Below are 25,935 nucleotides of genomic sequence, written 5' to 3'. Positions count from 1 at the left end.
TGTGGTTTGCCATCATTTCTCCACATTGTTTTTTGTTTCTAGGAGTAAAGTAACCAGTACTAGCATCCCAAAAACCCACGTGGTTTTAACATAACAGAGAATTGAATTGAAGAATTCCTCCTGGGGACAGAGTCTCAGACTTTAGAGCTAATTCACCAACTACGGCTTGTTCTATGAACAAACGTTCACTTGCTCTTCTCACCTCACAGGCTCTACTTCCCCCTACCACCTAATATATTATTCAAAATTATTTATTTCTTTATTAGTAACAAAAACTTTAATTTAATTTATCACTTTTCCTTATTTTTTTTTTTAAGCTATTTTTTCATAACTTCATATTTCAAAATCATTAAGATGGTGTGTTTTATGCAGTTCACAAAACTATATGCCCAGAATCAGAACCGCTATCAAAACTTATCTTCTTTTTTAGTAGTAAAGTAACCCATCTTAACAGTGGCTCATGTTATGCAAACACTTCTGCTATCCCCCTGGAGTTGGACTGAGACCAACATCTCTATCTACTTAAGCCTAACTAAGAAAAACCTCCACAGACTCCAACGGATTCAGAATGCCGCGGCCAAGCTCATCTTCGCTAAAAGTAAATTTGACCATGTCTCCCCGCTCCTGGCCAAGCTCCACTGGCTTCCGATAATCGCCAGGGTCCACTATAAATGCGCCTGTTTTAACTTTCAAAATCCTATATGGTATCCTCCCTCCCTTTATCCCTCTTTCTTGGAATTCCTCAAACCCTAATACCACCAGATCCTCCCACAAATTAAAACTATCCTTCCCCTCACTAAAAGGCATTTCCCACACAGGAAAGCTAGGGACCTCCCTCCACTTCAAAATCACTGAGCTCTGGAACAACCTTACCTCCCCTCTTCGGAACTTGAGCTCTCTCCAAGTTTTCCGCAAACATCTGAAAACCTGGCTTTTCTCAAAAAATGTAAGTCTCCCTCCAACTTAGGAATCAAGGAAACTCTTATATCTTGGCATCCCAAGTCCTCTAAATTTTCTTCACACTTCTACCTCTAACCCTCTGTTGTAGTTCCTTCCTATTTCTCCTACTGTACACCGCGTCGAGCTCTACGAACGTGGAGATGATGCGGTATACAAACCTAAGGATTAGATTAGATTAGATTAGATCTCATTTTATGTAGGATATTTTGGCTGGGATGTGAACGGTTGACCTAGACGTAAAAGATTCTCTATTGCTTTGTACCAACCCAGAGCCCTCTAGTCCCCAGTTCTTACCAGATATCCTGTAGTTACTGTGTATTTCTTAATGTGGAAGCCGTTTAACATTTGGACGCATTTTCAAACCTGTAGCAAAAGTCCAAACAACAGTATCTCCTGCTAAATGGGAGAAATGTTAAGCCAGAACACAGTACTGGGGGTGGGGGTGGTGGGAGGCACTGAAATAGTTCTCAGCCCAGCCAACAAAGTTGGGGTGGTCTCCATTGAGGCCTATACACTTAGGGCCTCTTCTATCAAACTGCACTAGCAGTTTTTAGCGCAGAGAGCCGGCTGAACGGCCTGTGCTGCTCCCAGCACTCATAAGAACTCTGAGCGTCAGGAGCAGCGCGGGCCATTCAGCGCAGCTCACCGCGCTACAAACTGCTAGCACAGTTTAACATAGAAACATAGAAAATGACGGCAGAAAAGGGCCACGGCCCTTCTAGTCTGCCCACACTAATGGCCCACCCCCTAACTACCTCCATGAAGAGATCCCACATGCCAAATAGAAACATAGAACATGACGGCAGAATAGGGCCACGGCCTATCCAGTCTGCCCACCCTAATGGCCCACCCCTTAACTACCTCCATGAAGAGATCCCACATGCCAAATAGAAACATAGAACATGATGGCAGAATAGGGCCACGGCCCATCCAGTCTGCCCACCCTAATGGCCCACCCCTTAACTACCTCCATGAAGAGATCCCACATGCCAAATAGAAACTAGAGAATGACACGGGAAAAAATCTGTCCCCGTCACTGGCCCACCATCCTCTGCACCGCCCCGTCACCGCCGTTCCCTTCACCGCCCCATCACCGTCACCGCCATCCCTTTCACCGCCCCGTCACCGCCACTGCCATCCCATTCACCGCCCCGTCACCGTCCCCGCTGCATCCATATAAGCCTTAGTACTGTAATATTTAGCTTATTCCTTTCTTATAAATCAAAGTTCCTGCTGCTGAACTAGAGAAAGAGATGTTCAGCTGGCAGGGCTTTGTTTATAAATTTTTATCAACACAACTAATATACTATTTTATCCTAAAGCAAAAAATAAATAAATAAATATAATTTTTTTTTCTACCTTTGTTGTCTGGTTTCTGCTTTCCACATCTTCTCATTGAATTCCTTCCATCCACTGTGTGTCTTCTCTCTGCGTCTTCCATTTGCTGTTACTGTGCCTCTCCCTTAACCCCCCCCCCCCCAATTGGTCTAGCACCCATCTTCTTCCCTCCGCTCCCGCATAGTCTGGCATCTGTCTTCTTCCCACTCTGTCTTCCACATTTCCCTTGGGGGTCTGTTCCTCTCCACCCTCCTTCAATGTCTGTTCTATTCCTTTCCACCACCACCCTTCCCTCCCTCCTTTACCATCTGTTCCTTTCTACTACCCTTCAGCTCCTCTCGCGTGGCCTATCTACCTTCCTTCCTCTTATTTTCATGGCACGTTACAATGTAATTTGTGCAAGCCACTGGAGCCTGCAAGCTCGGTCCCTGTCCCATCCCCACAAACCATCTCGCTTCTGTGCTCCTATTTTCTCCATTTCTAATATCTCCCCTATGTATCTGTCATTGCCCCCCCTGTGTCCATATACCATCCCCATGGCATGTCCCCTTTATGTCTCTGTCCCTATGCCCCATGCACATAATTTCCCCTCTTTCTGTTACCTTCCTGTGTCCAGATTTCCCCTATCTTCCTCTTCCATACCAGTGTGTCTCTTCTTTTCAACCCCATCTAGCTTTTTTCCCTCTTTCTTCCCCCCCCCCCTGCTTCTAGCATCTAGCTCACCTGCCAGTCCTTCCCTTTCTTTCCTGCTGTGGGTTTTTCTTTCCGACTTCATCCCCTTGGCCCAGAATCTCTTTCCCTTTCACTCCCTCCTTCCAATTTGAGCCGGGAACACTAGCGATCGCACGGTCCCCGCAGCTCACACCCGCCTGCCCAATCGATTCTAGTGTTTAGCCAGCTCTCTCCCTTCTCCTCACCTTAGTTTGTAGATTTTCTTTTTCGGCGACCCGCACGCTATCAGAGAGCCGCGCACGCGCGGCTGCTCAGTGTTCAATCTTCTGCTCTGCTGCAACTTCCTGTTTCCGGTTGCGTCAGAGCAGAAGATTGAACACTGAGCAGCCGCGCGTGCGCGGCTCTCTGATAGCGTGTGGGTCGCCGAAAAAGAAAATCTACAAACTAAGGTGAGGAGAAGGGAGAGAGCTGGCTAAACACTAGAATCGATTGGGCAGGCGGGTGTGAGCTGCGGGGACCGCGCGATCCTTCATGCCTCACTGCGGGGACAAGACCATTCACCGCCCCGCGGGCGGTGAATGGCCTTGTCCCCGTCGCCGCAGCGACTGCTAGTTTTCTTCCCCGTTTTCGGCGGGTGACCCGCGGCTAAAATGTGGTGGCCGCGGGTAAACCGCCACCGTGTCATTCTCTAATAGAAACATAGAACATGACGTCAGAATAGGGCCACGGCCCATCCAGTCTGCCCACCCTAATGGCCCACCCCTTAACTACCTCCATGAAGAGATCCCACATGCCAAATAGAAACATAGAACATGACGGCAGAAAAGGGCCACGGCCCATCCAGTCTGCCCACCCTAATGGCCCACCCCTTAACTACCTCCATGAAGAGATCCCACATGCCAAATAGAAACATAGAACATGACGGCAGAAAAGGGCCACGGCCCATCCAGTCTGCCCACACTAATGGCCCACCCCCTAACTACCTCCATGAAGAGATCCCACATGCCAAATAGAAACATAGAACATGACGTCAGAATAGGGCCACGGCCCATCCAGTCTGCCCACCCTAATGGCCCACCCCTTAACTACCTCCATGAAGAGATCCCACATGCCAATCCCATCTTTTCTTAAAATCTGGCACGCTGCTGGCCTCAATTACCTGTTGTGGAAGATTATTCCAGTGGTCAACCACCCTTTTGGTGAAGAAATATTTTCTGGTGTCGCCGTGAAATTTCCCACCCCTGATTTTCAACGGATGCCCTCTTGTTGCCGTGGGTCCTTTAAGGAAAAAGAGATCCTCTTCCACCTCGTTACGGCCTGTGACATATTTGAACGTCTCGATCATGTCTCCCCTCTCTCTGCGTTCCTCGAGTGAGTACAGCTGCAACTTACCCAGTCGTTCCTCATACGGGAGATCCTTGAGTCCTGAGACCATCCTGGTGGCCATTCGCTGAACCGACTCAACTCTCCGCACATCTTTTTGAAAATGCGGCCTCCAGAATTGTACACAGTATTCCAGATGGGGTCTCACCATGGATCTGTACAACGGCATTATGACCTTGGGCTTACGGCTGATAGAAGAGGCCCTAAGTCCAGTAATTTTCCACTTTTTTTTTTTGTTCCATATGTTTCCGACGGAACAAAAAAAAGTCGAAAATCACTGGACTAAGTGTAAAGCCCTCGATGAAAACTGCCCCAGCTTTGTTGGTTGGACTGAGAACTTTTCAACAGCCTATTAGCTCTGATCAAAAATTATATTAAACGAAACTAAACCTTAAGTTTGTATAGCGCATCATCTCCATAAAGATAGAGCTCGGCACGGTTTACAGGTAAATTCAATAAAAGAGGGAAGGACATAAGAAATTAGAGGTTATAAAGAGGATTTATTAACATTATGGGGATTTATTCAAAGAAGTAATTTTTGGGGGACTTTTTTTCATATTTATGTTCTCAAGAGTGACTGTATTTTGGCTTTTCGGGCATTGAATTTGACATCACGGACATAGGCCGGAAAAGCTCCGCCGCAAGATCGAAGCCACGGGGCTGTGGCCATGTGGCCTGCCCGGTCGAACGGATGGAAGAAATTTTTATTTTTTATTTTTTTGAAAACAATAAAGAACGACAAAAATCAGCGATTAAAAGAAAAATAACCCAAAACTGCGGACTTTAGAAGACACAAGTGAAAAAACTTCACGCAGAGAGTCGAAGACGGACTTCTCGGCTCCGCGGAAAAGTAAGAACTGAGGAGACGCGCCCTGGTCTGGGCGGGAAGGCACTCGCGCATGCGCGGTGCGGGCGACTCGAAACTTCGAGTTTCTTCAAGCAAGACTGCTTGTGAGGCGTCCGCATCGGGGCTCCATTGGATCACATCACCCATTAGTGAGAATAGCTGCCTGCTGTCCCTGGATAACAACTGTTATAGTAAGTAACATTGCTTTACCCCAGTGACAGATTCGGCCATGGATATGGTCTTTAAATAATCAAAATAGCCTTCTATACCTTGAGACACATTTCAGAACCGAACCACACTCAGATCTAGGGTTACCGGATGTCTGAGGAAACCCGGACGTGTCCTTTTCTTAAAGGATTGTCTGGATGCCTGGAGGGATTTCTAAAACCGGGCAGTTTGTCTGGGTTTTGGAAGTCCCCCAAGCTCAGGGGTCGCGTCTGAAGGCCCCTCCGCACATATGCGGACGTCAATGCGATGGCGATGTTCGCGTGCGTATGAGTGTGATGTCATCACGTTAATGTCTGGCTAGCTGCAACACAAGCGATTTAACTGCACAGTGGCCATTTCCAGCCATTTGGAATATTGGTTGGCCGGTTTCTAAGCTGAGAACTAAAGTCTCTTCTTCCACTGAGGTAGCATGGATGAGAAAACAGGAAAAATACAAAGAAAACCTCCTAACAGCACTGATAACAGTCCTGGAAGACAGAAGGAGGTTGTAGGTGTACTATTTTTTCACTCAATCTAATAGGAAAGTAAGAATTTTGTAAAAATTTCTAAGGCTGTGTCTGACTGTGTGTTTGGCCCCTAAGTGGACCCTTAACATTTCACCTCCACCCCTTACCTTCCATTAATTTTTTTTCAATAATTAATATGAAAAACTCTATATTTATAACAAATATATGACTGGGACCAACACCTATGTAAACATGCTACTACTGAGAAAATGGGGCAGTGTTCTATATCAGTTCAGGGGTCTCAAAGTCCCTCCTTGAGGGCCGCAATCCAGTCAGGTTTTCAGGATTTCCCCCATGAATATTCATGAGATCTATGTCATAAAGGGCATCAATCACATAATCGATCCTCTCCATGGCTGGGGGTACACTTCATTGTCCATGCTAAGAATCCTACAGATTCTTGTCTGACAGTCACGTGCCATGAAAGAGGCCACTGAGGCCACCTTAGACCCCCAAGGACTTTGAGATCCCTGATGTAAGTGGATTAGAACACTGGATTCAAAAAGTTACGGTATCCCTTAGCCCCCAAATACCAAGTGCCTTCATGTTATTTGATACTTACCACATATGCTGTACCTGATAGTAGCAGAATCTCTGGGCCTGAGGAGCAATGGAGACAGCAACCTTGTCCTATGCACAGAGGGCCTCCAGACCCCGGGGAAGGAGACAGGAGGTTTGGCCAGGTGTCCTGTTTTTTTTAAAGAGAAACTCTGGCAATCCTACTCTGATCAAACAGTTATTCAGTTTTCTTGTAGGTTGTCTCTTCTGGATGAGTGATTGGATTTCATCTTCTGGAAGGACAAGGAAGCCATATTGGTAGCTACAGCGCCTGTAGCGTATGAAGAAAAACAATAGGGCTGCTTGTATCTAGCTTCCCCAGAGCTGTGATCTCAGCAGGAAGAATGTGAAGCAGTTTAGTATCCAATGCTGTGATTAGGTGGATTACATGCAATTATTGATTCATTGTCCTTGGCTATATCTAGATATTTCTTTAAGCAAGGGATAGGCAACCATGGCCCTCAAGGGCCACAACCCAGTCAGGGTTTCAGGATTTAAAAAATGAATGTGCATGAGATTAATTTGCATAGACCGTGTCCATTATATGCAAATAGATGTCATGCATATTCATTGTGGAAATCTAGAAAACCCAACTGGGTCGTGGCCCTCAAAGACTGTGGTTGCCCGCCCCTGCTTTAGACAATACCTTTCACGTTTGTAAATTTGTTTTTTATAATTTAGCATAGAAGATACATGGGAATCGGTATCAGAGTTTGTTATTCTTCCAACACCATGGAATGTTAGTATATTGTTCAAAATTGGAGCAGGGTTTGGGGCATTCAAGGGTTGCACTGCTTAAACCTTTGCAAGTCAATATTTAAATCTATTTTAGCCAAAGAGCCAGCACTGGCTATGGATATTCAGTGGCAGTTCTCAGAATACGCTGCTGTGTTGTATCCTGATAGACAGCCTCAGATTGGTATATTGGCACTTAAAGAAATAAGCTAACACTCTTTTCAGCTACAGTGGCAAAATAACGCTCAAAATTTAGGAAGCTGGTTGTTTGGGCTGAGAACTTTTCAGCAATCCCTTATATGTAATAAAAGTGAGCCAAGTTAGGACAATCAAGCCACTGTGACATCACTGATGAGGTTGGCCTTTATTGGTTGAATGAGGCATTATGACATCACAATCTCAGCTCTGGTTACCAGAGACTGAAACTCTTCTCAGCTCAAGCAAGAAGAGAATGATGTGGATATGGTTCAATAAATGGTCTGACACAATGTCAAAACATAGAATTTTATTTCTGCAAATTGGCACTTGAAGAAATAAAATAACACTCTTTTCAGCTTCAGTGGCAAAATAACGCTCAGAATTTAGGAAGTTGGTTGGTTGGGCTGAGAACTTTCAGTATCCCCTCGTACTATTTGGGGTTCTGCCAGTTACTTGTAACCTGGATTTGTCACGGTTGGAGACAGGATACTGGACTAGATGGACCATTGGTCTGATCCAGTATGGCTCTCCTTAGGTTCTTATGTGAGCCAAGTATCGGACAATGAAGCCATTGTGACATCACTGATGAGGTTGGCTCTTAGGCAGTGGTGGAATGAGGCATTGTGACATCACAATCTCAGCTCTGGAATGTTGCTATGAGGAGGTGCTGAAAAGTTCTCAGCCCAGCCAAGACGAGATTGACGTGGATGTGGTTCAATCAATGGTCTGAAACAATGTTGAAGCACAGAATTACGTTTCTGCAAACTGGCGCATAACGAAATAAGATAACTCTCTTTACAGCTACAGGGGCAAAATAACGCTCAGAATTTAGGAAGCTGGTTGGTTGGGCTGAGAACTTTTCAGGACCCCCTTGTAGCTGTTCAAGACAACAGATTATAAATTGTTGTTTTGTGTGTTTCTTGCGTTTTCTTTAAGAGCTTAGGAAGCTGAAAACCCTTAAATAGATGGTTCTTTGATTGGCTTGATAATGAAGCAGGGCTTAATGGTACCTTTTCTTCTCCTTTGCAGATTGATTTGGAGCCAGAGGGGAGAGTATTTGTGATCATAGATCTTTCAGGTTCTTCCGGTGAAGAAGGTAAGACTGTTCATATTTTATCATTTTCATTTGGATGGTGAACTTGCTCATTACTGGAAACTCTTCCCAGCTGGAAACTCTTCTGCATTCCCATTAGTTCATCTAGATTGTGAAACCAAATGCAAAATGCTAATTAGCTCTCCCCACCTTTTACAAAAGCGGTTTTAGCGCAGGCTGGCGCTCTAAATGTTCTACGCTGTTCCCGACACTCATAGAGTTCATTTGAGCTTTGGGGGCAGCGCAGAGCATTCAGCGTACCGGCCTGCACTAAAAAACGCTAAATTTGGCATCATTGGTTTTGGCATATCCTTGTTAAATAATTTTATATTGGGTAATCCAAAGCTCAGTGCAAAGAAGTTTTAATGGATGATGATATTGTGTGCTAGTATGAAGTTCTCATAGGCACTTGTTTTTCCTACAACTGTACACTTCTCCCTCCGTATTTGCGGTTTCAGCATTCACGGTTTTTAGCTTGCTGCCTCCTCCCTCCAAATTACGTCAGCTTGCATAGAGAAATCGCTGATTCCAAGCGTTTCCAGAGAAAATCGCCGATTCCCAGCGCTTTCTTCACTGTGTTTTGCCTCTCCTTCGGGAACAGGCCAGGTCTCCCACCATGTTATTCGCGGTTTCACCATACTCACGATGGTTTTAACAGAAAACAGCAAATAACATATGAAAAAGTTATTTGTGTTTTTTCTGTACACTTCTCCCTCCGTATTTGCGGTTTCAGCATTTGCGGTTTTGATTATTCACGGTTTTTAGCTTGCTGGCTCCTCCCCCCGAATTACGTCAGCTTGCATAGAGAAATCGCTGATTCCAAGCGTTTCCAGAGAAAATCGCCGATTCCCAGCGCTTTCTTCACCGTGTTGTGCCTCTCCTTCAGGAACAGGCCAGGCCTCCCACCATGTTATTCGCGGTTTCACCATGTTCACGATAGTTTTTAATAGAAAACAGCGAATAACATATGAAAAAGTTATTCACGGTTTTCCTGTATTTGCGGTTCTGTTAACCCCCCTATCACAGCAAATATGGAGGGAGAAGTGTAGTGGTTTATTATTAGGCATGTTATTAAGAATATACTATATATTGACCTTGAAGTTTTCTTACATTGTAGAACAATCTTGTCGTGAGTGATGTTCTGGGTACCTTTTCTGCCTTTGCAGGCCCAATTGGCCAAATCATGAGTCATGTTGATTCATTGAGGGATCCTTTTACTAAGGCACGCTATGTGTTTTAACGCGCGCTAAACGCAAACGCATCCGTTATGCCCTATGGACGCATTAGCGTTTAGCGCGCGTTAAAACGCGTAGCGCACCTTCGTAAAAGGACTCCTAGTTTTGTTACTTATTTAGACTGTTACAAAGGCTGTTGGTGAGGCACGAGGAGAAGGAGTGGGCATTAGCTATTTTACAGAAGGCTCATAGAAGAAGTTTTCTATAACAGTAGTAATAGTATATGTTCCATTCCTGAAGGAAAAAGAACAGAGGAACAAAAGCCCTCCGGGAGAAAGGAATCGCCAGTGGACGTCAATACAGTAGGCGCCGATGTTGTTTGCAAAGACTAGCTTTATTGAGATAATTCAGGGCTCCTTTTTCTAAGGCGTGGTAACTGATTTAGCGCGCGCTAAAGGTTGGCACATGCTAAATGCTAAGGCACCCATAGAATATAGAAACATAGACACATAGAAAGATGACGGCAGAAAAGGGCTATAGCCCATCAAGTCTGCCCACTCTACTGAGCCCCCCCCCCATTAAGTCTGAGTGTTAATGTAGTTCCTAATTTCGACCCTCGTAAGGATCCCACGTGGATGTCCCATTTATTCTTAAAGTCAAGCACGCTGGTGGCCTTGATCACCTGCACTGGAAGCTTGTTCCAGTGTTCCACCACTCTTTCTGTGAAGAAATACTTCCTGGTGTCACCACTAAATTTCCCTCCTCTGAGTTTGAGCGGGTGTCCCCTTGTGACCGAGGGTCCTTTGAGGATGAAGATGTCGTCTTCCCCTTCGACACGCCCTGTAATGTATTTAAATGTCTCAATCATGTCCCCCCTTTCCCTGCGTTCCTCTAGAGTGTAGAGCTGTAATTCGTTCAGTCTTTCCTCATATGAGAGACCCCTGAGCCCAGAGATCATCCTAGTGGCTATCCGTGGAACCGACTCAACTCTAAGCACGTCTTTACGGTAATGTGGCCTCCAGAATTGCGCCTTAGCATTTAGCCTTAGTAAAAGGACCCCCTAGTGAGGTTGTTGCCCGAATTTATGGCCAAGAAGATCACTGTGAACCTATTTTATTTTTTGTGGTGGTGGTGGTTGGATTGTAGCCTCTTGGTACAAACCTAGATACCCTGTGAACTGCAATGTCAGTAGGTCATGCTTCCTTTATCCGTCCTATTGTTTTCGCTCTCATCTGGGCCTTGGCTTTTCATGGATGCAAGGGTGATTGTGTTTGCAATTTTGCAGCCTCCTAATCCAGATCCTACTACTATCCTTCGTACAGGTCCCAAGATTGCTCGAGTTCTTGTTCCACACAGATTTTCAGCATCTCTCTCGATGCGTTATTACAGACGTCCTCTACCCTCTTATTAAAGAAATCTCGTGTTGTCTATGAATCTTTCTCCCTCCCCTTCAGTTGAACATTTGAATAGTTCTCTTAAAATATTCCTTTTTTTAGTTTAATGCTTTCTTGTGTAGTAGGAGTCTGCCTTACTGACTGTACCCAGCTTACCATTTGCGTCCTAGATGTAAATTTTAGCTATTTAATATTATGATTTTAGAGATATGACTTCACATTGTACAATAGGCCTCCTATTGTGCTGGTTCTCTTACCCCCCCTCTTCTATGAAACCACGCTAGCGGTTTTTAGCATAGAGGGCCACGCTGGATGGCCCTCACTGCTCCCGATGCTCATTGAGTTCCTATGAGCGTCGGGAGCCGCGTGGGCCATTCAGCGCAGCTCCCCATGCTAGAAACTGCTAGCGTGGTAGAGGGGGTTAATTTACTGCTAGCGTGGTAGAAGAGCGGGTTAATTTTTCTCCCTTTTATGAAGCCGTGTTAGACTTTTTTTTATCACCAACTGCGGTAGTATTAGCTCCCATGCTCATAGAATTCCTGAGTGTCAGAGCTAATATTGTCACGGCCGGCGATAAAAAAGCCTAATGCGGCTTCATAATGGGGAGGGGGGGGTTGGCCTGTTGTCTGAATACTCTTTTATTTGTGATTATTAATGTATTATGAATCGTGCTATATTAAATCTAATCTGAATCTTGGATTTATATACTGTGTCATCTCCCCACAAGGACCTCAACTCGGTTCACCTAAAAATCGATAATCGAAGTGAAAGTAGTTAGATTAGAGAGAAAATAACTTATTAATGAAGACCCTCATCCGACATCCTAGAAAGAAGATAAGTAATTTTCCTTGAAACTATTTTCTAAGAACTGTTGAAACGATAGTGTTGTCATAGATTTACGGAAAATCTGGAAGGAGAGAAGAGTTCTGACACAAGAGGGAATCTCATTGTAAAAGTATATGGGAAAGAGCGAGTAATATTACCAATAGATTTTATTCCTTTTAAAGATGGAAAGGACAGTTTAAATTTCTTGAATCAGAAGATCTCCGATTATTCAAAGATAAGAACATAAGAACATAAGCAATGCCTCCGCTGGGTCAGACCTGAGGTCCGTCGTGCCCAGCAGTCCGCTCACGCGGCGGCCCAACAGGTCCAGGACCTGTGCAGTAATCCTATTTTTCAGCAGGAAATTGTCCAATCCTTTCTTGAACCCCAGTACCGTACTCTGCCCTATTACGCTCTCTGGAAGCGCATTGGCTAAGGCTCTTAACATTTGCATCTCCTCTTCCTATAGGCTAAGGCTCTTTGCACCTGCATTGTGATGTCATAGAGCTTTATAGTTATAGAAACAGAGAAACATGATGGCAGATAAAGGCCAAATGGTCCATCCGCAGCATCCACTATATTCTCCTCCTCTCCCATAAGAACATAAGCAATGCCTCTGCTGGGTCAGACCTGAGGTCCATCGTGCCCAGCAGTCCGCTCACGCGGCGGCCCAACAGGTCCAGGACCTGTGCAGTAATCCTATTTTTCAGCAGGAAATTGTCCAATCCTTTCTTGAACCCCAGTACCGTACTCCGCCCTATTACGCTCTCTGGAAGCGCATTCCAGGTGTCCACCACACGTTGGGTAAAGAAGAACTTCCTAGGAATCAAAGACATAAATAGATAAAGATAATATTTGATATTTAATTACCTTGTCACCTTTCCCCTCGTTCTTCCTGTGTGGAAATCTGAGGTGTCCTTAGCCTTGCTTTTGTTCTGTTTTTTTTTTTTTTTTTTAGAAAAATATGCTTTATTTCTCCCTTGTCTTGACCAGTGGATGATGGCATGTGTGTGAGGGTATTTAAGAAAGAGAATATTTTGGAGTAAGATCCCTCTTACTTTAGCTTGAGACTTGCAAAGCAGTGTACAGTATTCTTATATCTAGAAATTACTCTTCTATTAAGGATGTTAAATAGGAAGCCAGCTCTGAGGCCAAACACAAGCAAAGCTAATCATGCTTGTAAGATGTAATTGCACACACAAGGAACATGCCTAGGGGGAGTACAGTAACTTACAATGAGGTACAAAGTAGAAAATGACACGGGGACCAATTTGTCCCCATCCCTGTCCCATTCTTGTAATATCTGCCTTAACTGCACAAGTCTCGAACACTTATGATTTTAAAGCGTTTGAGGCTTGTGCAGATGAGGACAGAGCTTAGGCATTGGTGGAATGAAGCATTATGACATCACAATCTGAGCTCTAGAATGTTGCTCCTTAGGATTTTAAAGCGTTTGAGGCTTGTGCAGATGAGGGCGGAGCTTAGGCATTGGTGGAATGAGGCATTATGACATCACAATCTGAGCTCTAGAATGTTGCTACTTAGGATTTTAAAGGGTTTGAGGCTTGTGCAGATGAGGACGGAACTTGCAGGAACGGGGTAGGGATGGGAAAATGAGTTTCCTTGGGGACAGGGAAAACTTTGTCCCCATGTCATTCTGTAGTACAAAGCTTCCTCTCGGTATTCTGACCATAATCATTGATGCAGAATCTGGGTCCTGAAAAATGCTTACCCACAGGGTGTCACCTTGGTTTACTTTGTGGTGTTTTGTGTGATGCCTGAGAGTTCATTCTTATCTTTAAAATTTGGCATACAGTAGCATTCTTTCACTTTTTCTGCACGAAATAATATATAGAAGAAACTGAAAAAAAAATATATACAACATTTGAGGAAGAGCATGAATAGGTTCCCTTTATAATGAATGTGTTTCCAATATGTATGACAGTGGGGGCCTGAGTTATGTGCTACCTTAAATTGTAGTTTGGTATATTTCAAGAACTAGTGCCTTTCTCTTCTTCATGAACTCGTTGGGAATTTTTGCTTCACTAATTTTTGCTTCATAGAAACATGATAGCAGATAAAGGCCAAATGGCCCATCCAGTCTGCCCATCCGCAGCATCTGCTTTCTCCTCCTTTCCCTAAGAGATCTCACATGCCTGTCCCATGCTTTCTTGAATTCTTTCACAGTCTTTGTCTCCACCACCTCTACCAGGAGACTATTCCACGCATCTACCACCCTTTCTGTAAAAAAGTATTTCCTTAAATTACTCCGGAGCCTATCACCTCTTAACTTCATCCTATGTCCCCTCCTTCTGGAGTTTTCCTTCATTTGAAAAGGGTTCACCTCCTCTATAGGGATTTGTATACCACTCTTTTGTAGTTTTACATCCACACTCAAAGCGGTTTACATACAGGTACTTGAAGCATTTTCCCTGTCTGTCCCGTGGGCTCACAATCTTATCTAATGTATCTGGGGCAGTGAAGGATTAAGTGACTTGCCCAGGGTTTCAGGGAGCAGAGCAGGGTTTGAACCCACAACCTCAGGGTGCTGAGGCTGTAGCTCTAACCACTGTGCCACACTCTGAAGTGAGCCAAGTATAGAACAATGAAGCCACTGTGACATCACTGATGAGGTTGGCTTTTATTGGTGAAATGAGGCATTATGACATCAGGGAGAGGGATTGGGATTTATATACCGCCTTTAAGTAGTTATACAACAGTGGTCTCAAACTCAAACCCTTTGCAGGGCCACATTTTGGATTTGGCAGTACTTGGAGGGCTGCAGAAAAAAAAAAAGTTAATGTCTTATTAAAGAAATGACAATTTTGTATGAGGTAAAACTCTTTATACTTTATAATTCTTTCCTTTTGGCTAAGTTTTAATAAAGTTGTAATTTATAGCTAAAAAGATATGATCAAGAAACTGTTTTATTTTACTTTTGTGATTATGATAAACATACCGAGGGCCTCAAAATAGTACCTGGCGTGCCGCATGTGGCCCCCGGGCCGCGAGTTTGAGGCCACTGTTATACAACCACACTCAAAGCAGTTTACCCACAGGTACTTCAAGCATTCTCCCTATCTATCTCGTGGGCTCAGTCTATCTAATGTACCTGGGACAGTAGAGGGTTAAGTGACTTGCCCAGGGTCACAGGGAGCAGCGCAGGGTACTGAGGTTGTAGCTCTAACCACATCGCCACACTCTCCTCTACATTAATGCCACGGAGATATTCTCTCTCCCGTCTTTCTTCCAAAATATACAGCACATATTGAGGTCTATAAGTCTGTCCCCATATGTTTTATGACATTTTTCAGATTAAGTTGTTGGTGCAGCTGGGATTATCTCTTTTAGTAATTCATCCTCCTAGAGTAGTAAATATTATTATTATTATCCGAAGTTTATTTATATATAAATTTATACCTTTCTGTAATATAATTAATGCAGTTTCCGCATTACATTCAGGCACTTTCTCTATCCCTAGTGGGATCACAATTTATCCTTGCAGAGGCTATGGAAAGTCTACCATCCTTTCCAAAATATTCAACTTTTCTTGTCCCATAGCGGGAATGTCAAACTGTCGTCCTGGAAGACTGCAAGTCAGTCATGTTTACGGGATATCCCAAATAAATATCCATAAGAAATCTGCATGCACTGTCTCTGCTACATGCAAATATATCTCGGGCATATTTCATTAGCAGTCTCCTGGAAATTAGACTTGCTTGCTGCCCTCCAGCACGATGGGATGCCTGACATTTATTCTGGAATTAACAACGCATTAGGTCAAATTTGAACTTACCTGTTGCTGGATGGCTGTGTCAGGGGCCGATGCTCAAGACTACTGCGTGCACATATGTGTGGCTAGTGCTGGGTTTGCGCACATATTATTGTCCATGGAATGGTTAGAGGGCTTGAGCGCTGGTGTTAATCTGTGCAGCAAAGATGGCCGCAAATTGTATTGAAATGTATTTCAATGGATGTGAACAAGGCCAGTAAGTTTTCCCTCACAATGCACAGACAGGAACACTGCAAGGCATAGAAGGAAGTCATGGAGTAGGGCAGTGTCTCTCAAACTTTCTCGAGCCGGGGCACACTAAAGGCAGTGGCCATGGCTTGAGGCACCCAGAAGTGTGTGGACGTCGCTGTGATGACATCATGCATATGCATGACATCATCACATCGACGTCCATGCACGTGCAGAGGCCCCTGAGTAGGGGGTGCCAGCAGGGAAGAGAACCGGAGAGAAGGAGAGGCACTGGTGCCAGCTGATTGCCTACAGCAATGTTTCTCAACTACTTCAAGCTAAGTACCCCCTAAGCCTAACAAATATCAACTGAACACCCCAACCCCAGACCTCCCTAGGCCCACCCAAGCTCTGCCCCAGATCCCATCCCCTTTACTAATTGTAATGCAATTTTTTCCATTCAATTTTCATATACACAGCAGATATAAATTCTCAAAACTGACACATTTCAATCACTATATTGAAAATAAAATCATTTTACCTACCGGCGATCCTCTGCAAGCTGCTGTAATTAGCTTTAAAGGTGAGACCGGGAGGCCAGGGGAGAAGCCAGAGGACGCTAGAGAGAAGGGGGAAACATGCAGGCCTTTGGCAAATCGGACAGTGCTGGCGCTGTACCACGTAGGGAAGTCAGCTGGCAAGTGCCTCTCTTCCTCCTCAGTGTGCCGCGACACACTTGGATTTTCAGGAGGCACACAGGTTGCGATACACTGGTCCAGGGTTTTGAGAAGATTTCTTGTTAATTTTTCACATTGTACTGATGGCTTTGTCTTCTTTTATAAGCGAAAGGATGCTCCTGCAAGTTTTTAAGGCAGACAGGAAGCACTGTTCTCTCGAAGCTGGATGGGAGTCCTTCACCAACTGTCCTGCCAGTAGGAGGTGCAGTTTCACTATCACACTTCTAATATAGAGGGACAGGCTAGTTCTGCAGGACGCTGGCAAACCTGCCTGCTCTTGCAACTGAAAGCACAATATTGAAGCATCACCGTCCACTTTCAGCAAGGCAGTTGGAGAACTCCCACTCAGTGGCATAGCGAGGGTAGGAAGTGCCCAAGGCGGTGACACCCTCCTCTCTGCTCCTTCCCTGCCACCTACACCACACTCGTGCCCTCCCTTCCCCCACCCTGTACCTCTTTAAATATTGCAGCTTCTCTGGTCCGCTGCTTGCACTGGCGTTGGCTTTCTCTCTGACATCACTTCCTGACTCCGTGACCAGGAAGTGATTTCAGAAGGGAGCCAGGCCAGTGCGAGCAGTAGGCCGGAGAAGTTGCTTGTGCTGGTGAAGATTTAAAGAGGTATAGGGGGAAGAGAAGGGAGAGCGTGAGCCTGGTGGGGGGAGGGTGGCAGAGAGGTGCCAATGCCCCCACTCAGCTACTGCTCCCACTCAGCTTAGACAGGAGTAACAAACATTTGCGTGTGTCCGAGCGGAACCAAAAATAAAAGCACATATCTGTATCTGTTCTTCTACGCCTACATATGAACCTCGCAAAAGTTCCGTACGCTAGTAATATTTGTGAAACTCATATTTAGGCACCAAAGAAAAAGCACTGAAATGTGTCAATATTTCCATTTTTGTCTGGACATGTGCACAAAAGCCACACTTAAAAGTGGTTTACCTTTTTTTTTTTTTTTAGACAAGTATTTATTTTGTACCTGAGGCAGTAGAAACCTCCTTTTAGTTGCTAAAGGGTTTTTCAAGAGCTTACCAAAAAGAAAGACTCGTCAATACTTTGTTCTGCAATCAGATGGCAGTTTATTAAGTCCATTAGCAAATCATGGAACTTACAAATCACCAGTAATGGAAAAAGTATGGAAAAGAGGAAAAGCTGTCTCACAACAGCAATGTAAGAGCAAGGCTTTTCCAGATCATCACAATGCCCACTAGGCCAGTGCTTCTCAATTTCTTCAAGCCAAGTACCACCCAAGTCTAATAAATATCAACCGAGTACCCCCGTCCAAGGGTACGCATACCGTGTGTTGAGAAACACTTCACTAGGCTACCCCTCCCGCTTGAGCAGTGGCCATTCGGTGGCCTTTTACCGAGCAGGAACTGGAGAGGGGGGGAAAAAGTGCAGTGAGTGGGAAAGGGAGAGAGAAGATGGCTGCAGAGAAAGAGTTAGAAGGGACAGAGCTCAGAAGTGGAGGAAGTTCATTGATGGAATGATTATCAACAGGAAAGAGGAGAGTGTAAAAACTGGGTAAAGAAGCAGAGGACAGCCAAAGAAAGAGAGAAGGGATAGAGAGGTGACCATTAAGTGGAGGGTCAGATGGACAGGGTGATCATGAATGAGAGAGAGAGAGACAGGAGAGTTCTGAGGGAGGGCAAGGGAAGGAGAAGGAGAAGGAGAAGGCAGCTGCAGATCGAGAAAAGTGACTAGAGATGGAAGTGCTGGAAGAAAGGGAGTGATTGAGAATAGAAAGAGAAAAAGAAAGAAGACTATTGCAGACAGAGAGAGGAAGGGATAGAGAGGTGAGCAAAGAGATGCACCAAGAGAACTGGCTCCTAATTTATCATATTGTAACCTCAGTTTCTCTTACAACTGAATGTGTCAAACAGTCTAGAAATGTGTTATGGCTTTGATAAATATTGTCGATTGAAGACCCGCATGTGCTAACAGCTGACACAGCTGGTTTGCCAAAATGCAAGATAATTCCTAGCCTTTTAAACCCTGGACGAACATCTGTGTTTGTTAGGAATAGGTCTTATCATGATGAACAGAGCTTGGTTGGCAGCAGCTGAATTGTCCTACTTAGGTAAACTTGTAGGACTTTACTTCTGATCTGTATCTAAAGCTCCAAATGTGTTGTTATTTTTTTTTTTGCAGTTGAAAATACATTCTGATAAGTTCATCGTTCTCTTTGTCCTTGGTAGACGGAGCAGGTGGTGCTGTCCTCAGGGGCCCTTTTGTCCTCTACAGAGCTAGAATGGATACAGATTATGAACATTTGTCAGTGATTTACACCAAACAAATTTCAAGTTTTATTTAAAATTTGATAAAACGCTTACCCAACAAATTTCTAAGTGATTTACAAAAATAAAATATGTATTTAGGACCTTAAATGACAGATACACATCTGGACATACTTAACGGGAGAGGGGAAAAAGGTAGAATTACAATTTCTCGGGTAAAACACATAGAAAGGGAAAAAACATTAGGGAAGGGTTTAAAACTGCCTAGAGAAATGATTTTACTGAAAAGTACCTAGACAATAAATATGAATGGAAAAGTAGATCTTAACAGGGAAAAAACTCACTATTTTTCCAAAGCATCTTTATAAAGAAAACTTTTCAGCAAACCTTTGAATTTCTCTAAACTAGTCTCCGCTCTAACATGGATCGGTCGGTAGTTCCGCATGATCCAAAAAGGAAGGCAGAAGAAGTTACAGCTCTAAGCCATTAGATTGAATTATAATAAGAGAGGCTGATTAAAGGAGGAATCAGAACTCCCAAATGAAATAATTAAAATGTCAAAAATAGTTACCTTTTCCTTTTTTTCTTTTTAATTCCTTGGTGATTTTCCAAAAGTCAATAATGTAAGACACAAATGTATAGAAAACCAAAAAAACTCTGTGGAGTGACGATGTTCCTAAATGGACTTTATTTGAAAGTGTCAAAGTTCCAAAGGTACACTGAAATCATCCACATAAAATAATTCCATCCACATAAAAATAAATCATCCACATAAGAGCCTTAAAGGACCTAGTCCGCTAGGGATACAGGACCCAACACGGTCCGCGTTTCGACAAAAAGTCTTCTTCAGGGGTCCCTGGGGGTCCTATAAAGGTGAGTACGTGGGAAACAATTGTGTGGTGAACCGGAAGTGAGACATAAATATATAACATAAAATAAGTCAATAAAAACACAGCTTACAAATGTACAGAACCAATCATTTTATTCCTCCCCCACCACCCAATGCTTAATCAATAAAACACAGAAACATAGACTTTTCCAATAGCCTTACCCTATTCAGGTTAATACTATCCTCCCATCCTCCTCCCACCCACCCAAATACTCAAAGGTCAAAATTAGGACAGTAATACCCCCCCCCCCCCACCAACCTTCCTAGGATGTGTACAAAAATAAATGAAAATTGACATATAATCAAAGACCTACTATAGTGAAGTAATATAAGATGTCAACGGGCCCCAAACCAGTTTAAATAAATTACTGTGCCCCAAACTATCGGCATTCAATTTTTCATACCTATAGCTGGAGCACAGATTTGCCCACCAGAAAGGAAAATTTAGGCGATCGTAATTCTTCCAATTACGGGTTAACTTCTGCATGGCTATCCCAGTCATGATTAAGAAAAGACGGCATTTATATCGATCCATAGGGGGCCTTAACCTGTAATAATGTTCCACATATGACCGCTTCATACGTCAGTGGAATTGATGATTCCAATATGTTGTTAATCTTACCCCATGACCTCCAAAAGTTAAGTATCAAAGGACAAAAAAAAAAAAGTTACTTTTTCCAACGGTGGTCATTTAGGGTGTTGCGTTCGCTTTATTGTGCTACGTTGGCTGTGTGCATTTTGGTAACCAGCCCTTTTTTTTTTTTTCCTGTTCAAATGCTAATGGTGCGTCCTAAAATACAGCTTGCACATTTACTGGGTATGCAGGGCAAAGCTCTCTTTTAACACTTGGTTTTGATGATCTTCCACAGCGTATTGAGTTGCTGCAAATTTCATAGAAATTGTTACAGAGAGGAGGGGGTGTTAATAGAAATACTTTTATTGGCATTAGAATCATTTAAATTATTTGTAGAGCATCATCACTGCAGATCAGTGGTTTTCAACTCAAGTTCTTGGTACGTACCCAGCCAGTCAGGCTTTCAGGATGTCCCCAATGACTAGGCAATAGATAGATTTGCATACTGTCTCATGCAGACTCATTGAAGATTTCCAGAAAAATCAAACTGGCTGTATGCGCCCCAAGGACTAGAGTGAGAACACCTGTAATAGATATCTCTGCTCTAGATACCAGGGCTGTGGAGTCGGTAGATAAATGTTCCGACTCCTCAGTTTTTTGTACTTCAGACTCCGACTCCAGGTACCCGAAATTTCCTCTGACTCCGACACCGACTCCATAGCACCGGTTAATTTTCAGATCGTTAAAATGGAACGTCAAGTTGAGAGAAATGAGCATTTTCGACACCACCTTCTTTTTGCTTTTAATCAAGGTTCTAAGGCCGCAGAAGCTGCTCGCAACATTTGTGCTGTGTATATAGTGGGTGCTATAGCTGAAAGAATCGCTCGTGATTGGTATGCCAAGTTCAAAAATGGAGTCGGTAGATAAATGTTCCGACTCCGACTCCTCAGTTTTTTGTACTTCAGACTCCGACTCCGACTCCAGGTACCCGAAATTTCCTCCGACTCCGACTCCACAGCCCTGCTAGATACATCACACGCTTACAAAAAAGTACCCGATTCAAGGGATTACATCTAAATTTATTTATTTACAGATCTTATACAGGCAGTCCTCGGGTTAAGAACGAGTTACGTTTTTAAAGCTGTTCTTAAGTCGGATTTGTATGTAACTCAGAACTTGTCGATTTTAAGATTCTTGCTGCTCCCAACTGACAAAGGGGCCAACTATCCCTCCAGTGTTCCCTCTAAGGTACAGCATGCACAACCACACACTGTTCTTCATGTGGCAATACATCATTCCTGAATCTGCTGCAGGAGAGTGTAGGAGTCTATATCCCACTGGAAATACTGCTCAGTGAAATCAAATGAAGCTGCAACCACTTTCTTAAGTATGAGTTGTATTTAAGTCGGGCGTCTGTAACTCAGGGACTGTCTTCACTTGACTCACATAAGAACATAAGAGTTGCCATACAGGGACAGACAGAAGGTCCTTTAAGCCTAGTATCCTGTTTCCAAGAATGGCCAACCCAGGTCACAAGTGCCTGGCAAGATCCTAAGGAGTACCAACATTCTAGAGCTGATTTTGTGATGTCATAATGCCTCATTCCACCAATGCGTAAGAGCCAACCTCATCAGTGATGTCACAATGGCTTGATTATTCCTATACAGGCAGTCCCCAGGTTAAGAACATGTTATGTTTATAAAGCTGTTCTTAAGTCGGATTTGTATGTAACTCAGAACGTGTAGATTTTAAGATTCTTGCTGCTTACCTCTGCTCCCAGTTGACAAAATGGCCAACCGTCCAGTGTTCCCTCCAAGGTACAGCATACGCAACCATACACTGTTCTTAATGTGGCCATGCATTATTCCTGAATCTGCTGCAGAAGTGTAGCAGTCTATACTACTGGAAATACTGCTCAGTGAAATCAAATGAAGCCGCAACCACGTTCTTAAGTATGAGGCGTATTTAAGTCTTGGGGACTGCCTGTATATAGCTTCTGAACAAAAAGGCATTAAAGTCAGTTTACAAGCAATATGAAATGTTCAGAATAAATAGAAACATTATACCCACTAAATTACCTTCTTCATTCACTGCGGTGGTGACTCATAAGAACATAAGAAGTTGCCTCCACTGGGTCAGACCAGAGGTCCATCGCGCCCAGCGGTCCGCTCCCGCGGCGGCCCATCAGGTCTATGACCTGTGAAGTGGTTCCTGACCATTTATATAACCTACCTCTGCTTCTATCTGTACCCCTCAATCCCCTTATCCTTCAGGAACCTATCCAAACCTTCCTTGAACCCCCGTATTGTGCTCTGGCCTATCACAACCTCCGGAAGCGCGTTCCATGTGTCCACCACTCTCTGGGTAAAAAAGAACTTCCTAGCATTTGTCCTAAACCTGTCCCCTTTCAATTTCTCCCATCTACAGACCTGCCAGTTTGTGTAGGCCCTGCATATACATATATAGTTGTTTTTTTACATACATATATAGTTGTTTTTTTAACCTTCCCCTCTGCCCTCACATTCATTGCTCTCTCTCTTCTTTCTATCCCCTACTTACTTCCTAAGCACTTTTTCATTGGTCTCCTGTCCTCTGCCCCAAATTGGCATCTGCTCCTCCATGGGACACGGAGCCTTCATCTGCCCATCTTTCTCTGAAACACCTCTTCCGGACTCCCTCAGAGCCATCACTGGTAGCAATTTTTATAGGCAACGCGCTGTCCCTGCAGGCTTTCCTCTACCACGTCCTGTCCTTGATACATCACTTCCTGTTTCTTCACTGGCAGGGACGCAGCAGAAGGAAACCTGCAGGTCCGGTGCAGGTTGCCTATAAGAATCACCACCAGCGATGGCTTTGAGACCGGGGGAGGGGGAGGTGTTGCAGAGAAAGATGGGCAGATGCTGGGCCATAGCTCCCGGAGGAGAGGTGCTGGTTTGGGGTGCAGAAGACGAGTGATACACCACCACTAAGGTGTCTTGGGGACCTCATAGGCCGTTAAACTGGGCAGGCCTGAGGAAAAAATGTTGGATACAGAGACCCATTATTCTATAACAACTGCTCATACCCTTCTCCTTGTCACGCCTCCTTTTGGGCTATACGCTAAGGGGCTCATAATCGAAACAGAAATATGTCTAAAAAACCCACTCAAATCGGCACTTGGACAATCTAAAACAGTGTTCTTCAGCCACCAGTCCACAGGGCCGGCATGTGCATCAGGCCCAAAACTGTGTTCTTCAACGGCCGGTCCGCGGTGCGATCGATGTGTTGTTAATAAGATTATATTGTGTGTATATATGAAAAATGAATGGAAAAAATAGTGTTACAATTAGGACTATGGGGCAGGGTCTGGGGTGGAGATTGGGTAGAGATGGGCAGGGTCTGGCCCATGACAACCCAGTGTTCTTCAACCGCCGGTCTGCGGGCTGATGCCAGTCCACAAAATAATTCTTTTATTTCTGCCGGTCCATAGATGTAAAAAGGTTGAAGAATACTGATCTAAAAGACAGGTCGTCCAGGTGCCGATAATCAAAATGGGGTTTTTAGACATATCTAGAGACTTTTTAGGCCTCTGAATCCCACTGTGCTCCCAGAGCTCAAAGGGGCGTTTTTGAAGGTGTGGGCGGGATGTGGGTCGACCTACACTTAGTCGTACTGCAGGGATAATCAAAAGTTTTACGAGGCTGCCTGGACAGAACTGATACATTGTGACTTAGGTGATCTAAAAATAGGTCTATGTGCCCAGAAGGTATCCAAAGTGACCAGACCACTGCAGACACAAAGTACAGACCCCCACACACTCCCCCAATGATCACTGACCCCCCCCCCCCCAACGACATAAAAATCGGAATAAAAACGTACATACCTGCCTCCAGAACATCAGCACCTGGCATAGGAAAGCCTAGTAGAGCTGCACAAAGGTGTCTTAAGTAGTCTGGGGGGGTGGGCTAGTGAACCATAGAGAGGAGGACCCAGGCCCATAAACCACTCTAACCACTGCATTCATGGTGGAAAATGTGAGCCCACCAAGTACGCCCCCCCAACTCTACTGTACTGCCATATAGGTGCCACCTGCAGCCATGAGGGCTATTGGGGTGGTAGACAGGTGGGTATAGTATGTTTTGGAGTGCTCACCATGACCTGCAAGGGAGTTGTAGTGAAATATTTATGTGGCACCCTTTTTGTGAAGTTCACAGCAGTGCCCTGTAAGGTGCCCCACTACTCTGTTGCCATGTCTGGGTAGCCAATCCATTACTTTGCTGACCCTTCCCACGTCCAAAAGGTCTTGTTCTAGGCGTGTCTGGACGATCAAATGGCTGGATGTAGAAATAGACGATTTTCGGGGGAAAAAATTGGATGTATTTTTTGAGAATGGACTTTGGACGCAGCCGACTTTGGGTGACTAGTGCCCTAGGCCCAAAACAGACTTAGACATATTTTTTGACTATGCCCCTCCACGGGATTTAGGTATCCAGGGTTCTAGAACAACGCACAATGAGGTGTGCATGCGTATCCTAATTGGTGCCAATTAATATCAATAATGGATTGTTAGCATTCAATTAGTTAACAGCCAATTACATTGCACATGCATTTCAGAAGGGCACCCAAATTTGGGCACCATATATAAAATCCATAGGATAATGTGCTGCATGTTGGGGCCAATGCATAGTAAGTCTGTACTTCCAAAAATGGCTTTAGTTGTCTTATCAATCCCAGCTAATAGTAAACCTGCTCTGTGTCGTCAAGGACATTTGAAACAAAAGACAAGAGCAAAAAGCCAGTTGAACTTGCTCAAGGTCATGCCTTCAAGAGACTGCAGGATTGAATTGTAGTCCATATCTGAATGCCATGTAATCTGACCAGGGCTCTGAGCAGTCAGATTGAACTTGGGGGTTCACTACAATACTTAGATCATTTTCTGATTTTGTTGTGGCAAAACCATGGCACAGAAGCAGGTGATCTAGGCTAGAGAGAGGCAACCACAGTTTTCGAGGGCCACAACATCCATCAGGATTTTTTTAAGATTTCCCCAATAAATGTTTATGAAATCTATTTGCAGACAATGGAAACAGTGCCTCATGCAAATCAGCCTCATGCATATTCATTGTACAAATCTTGAAAACCTGACTGCGTTGCGACCCTCAAGGACCGTGGTTGCCCACCCCTGGTTTAGGTGAGCCGTCAGTCTTGCCCCTCAATAAATAAATAAAATAAACATAACTTTCCAGATACATAGTAACATAGTAGATGACGGCAGATAAAGACCCGAATGGTCCATCCAGTCTGCCCAACCTGATTCAATTTAAATTTTTTTATTTTTTTTATTCTTATTTTTTTAATTTTTCTTCTTAGCTATTTCTGGTCAAGAATCCAAAGCTTTACCCGGTACTGTGCTTGGGTTCTAACTGCCAAAATCTCTGTTAAGACTTACTCCAGCCCATCTACACCCTCCCAGCCATTGAAGCCCTCCCCTGCCCATCCTCCACCAAACGGCCATACACAGACACAGACCGTGCAAGTCTGCCCAGTAACTGGCCTAGTTCAATCTTTAATATTATTTTCTGATTCTAAATCTTCTGTGTTCATCCCACGCTTCTTTGAACTCAGTCACAGTTTTACTCTCCACCACCT

The 25,935-nt window shown here is 44.2% G+C and overlaps 1 protein-coding gene across 1 annotated transcript in view; it reads left to right on the top strand.

Moving 5' to 3' along the window:
- The window catches only part of PRKCE (protein kinase C epsilon), a 736,834-nt gene that overhangs the window by 234,662 nt on the left and 476,237 nt on the right, over positions 1–25,935 (top strand). Inside the window, exon 2 of the mRNA XM_033935756.1 lies at positions 8,455–8,521. Within this exon, the coding sequence (XP_033791647.1) occupies positions 8,455–8,521 (67 nt within the window). The remainder of the gene's footprint in view (positions 1–8,454; positions 8,522–25,935) is intronic.

The sequence above is a fragment of the Geotrypetes seraphini genome, chromosome 3 (genome assembly GCF_902459505.1).
Source record: "Geotrypetes seraphini chromosome 3, aGeoSer1.1, whole genome shotgun sequence".
Classification (NCBI taxonomy): Eukaryota; Metazoa; Chordata; class Amphibia; order Gymnophiona; family Dermophiidae; genus Geotrypetes; species Geotrypetes seraphini.
Note: the sequence above shows the minus strand (reverse complement) of the source record. Positions and strands in the feature narration are given on the sequence as shown.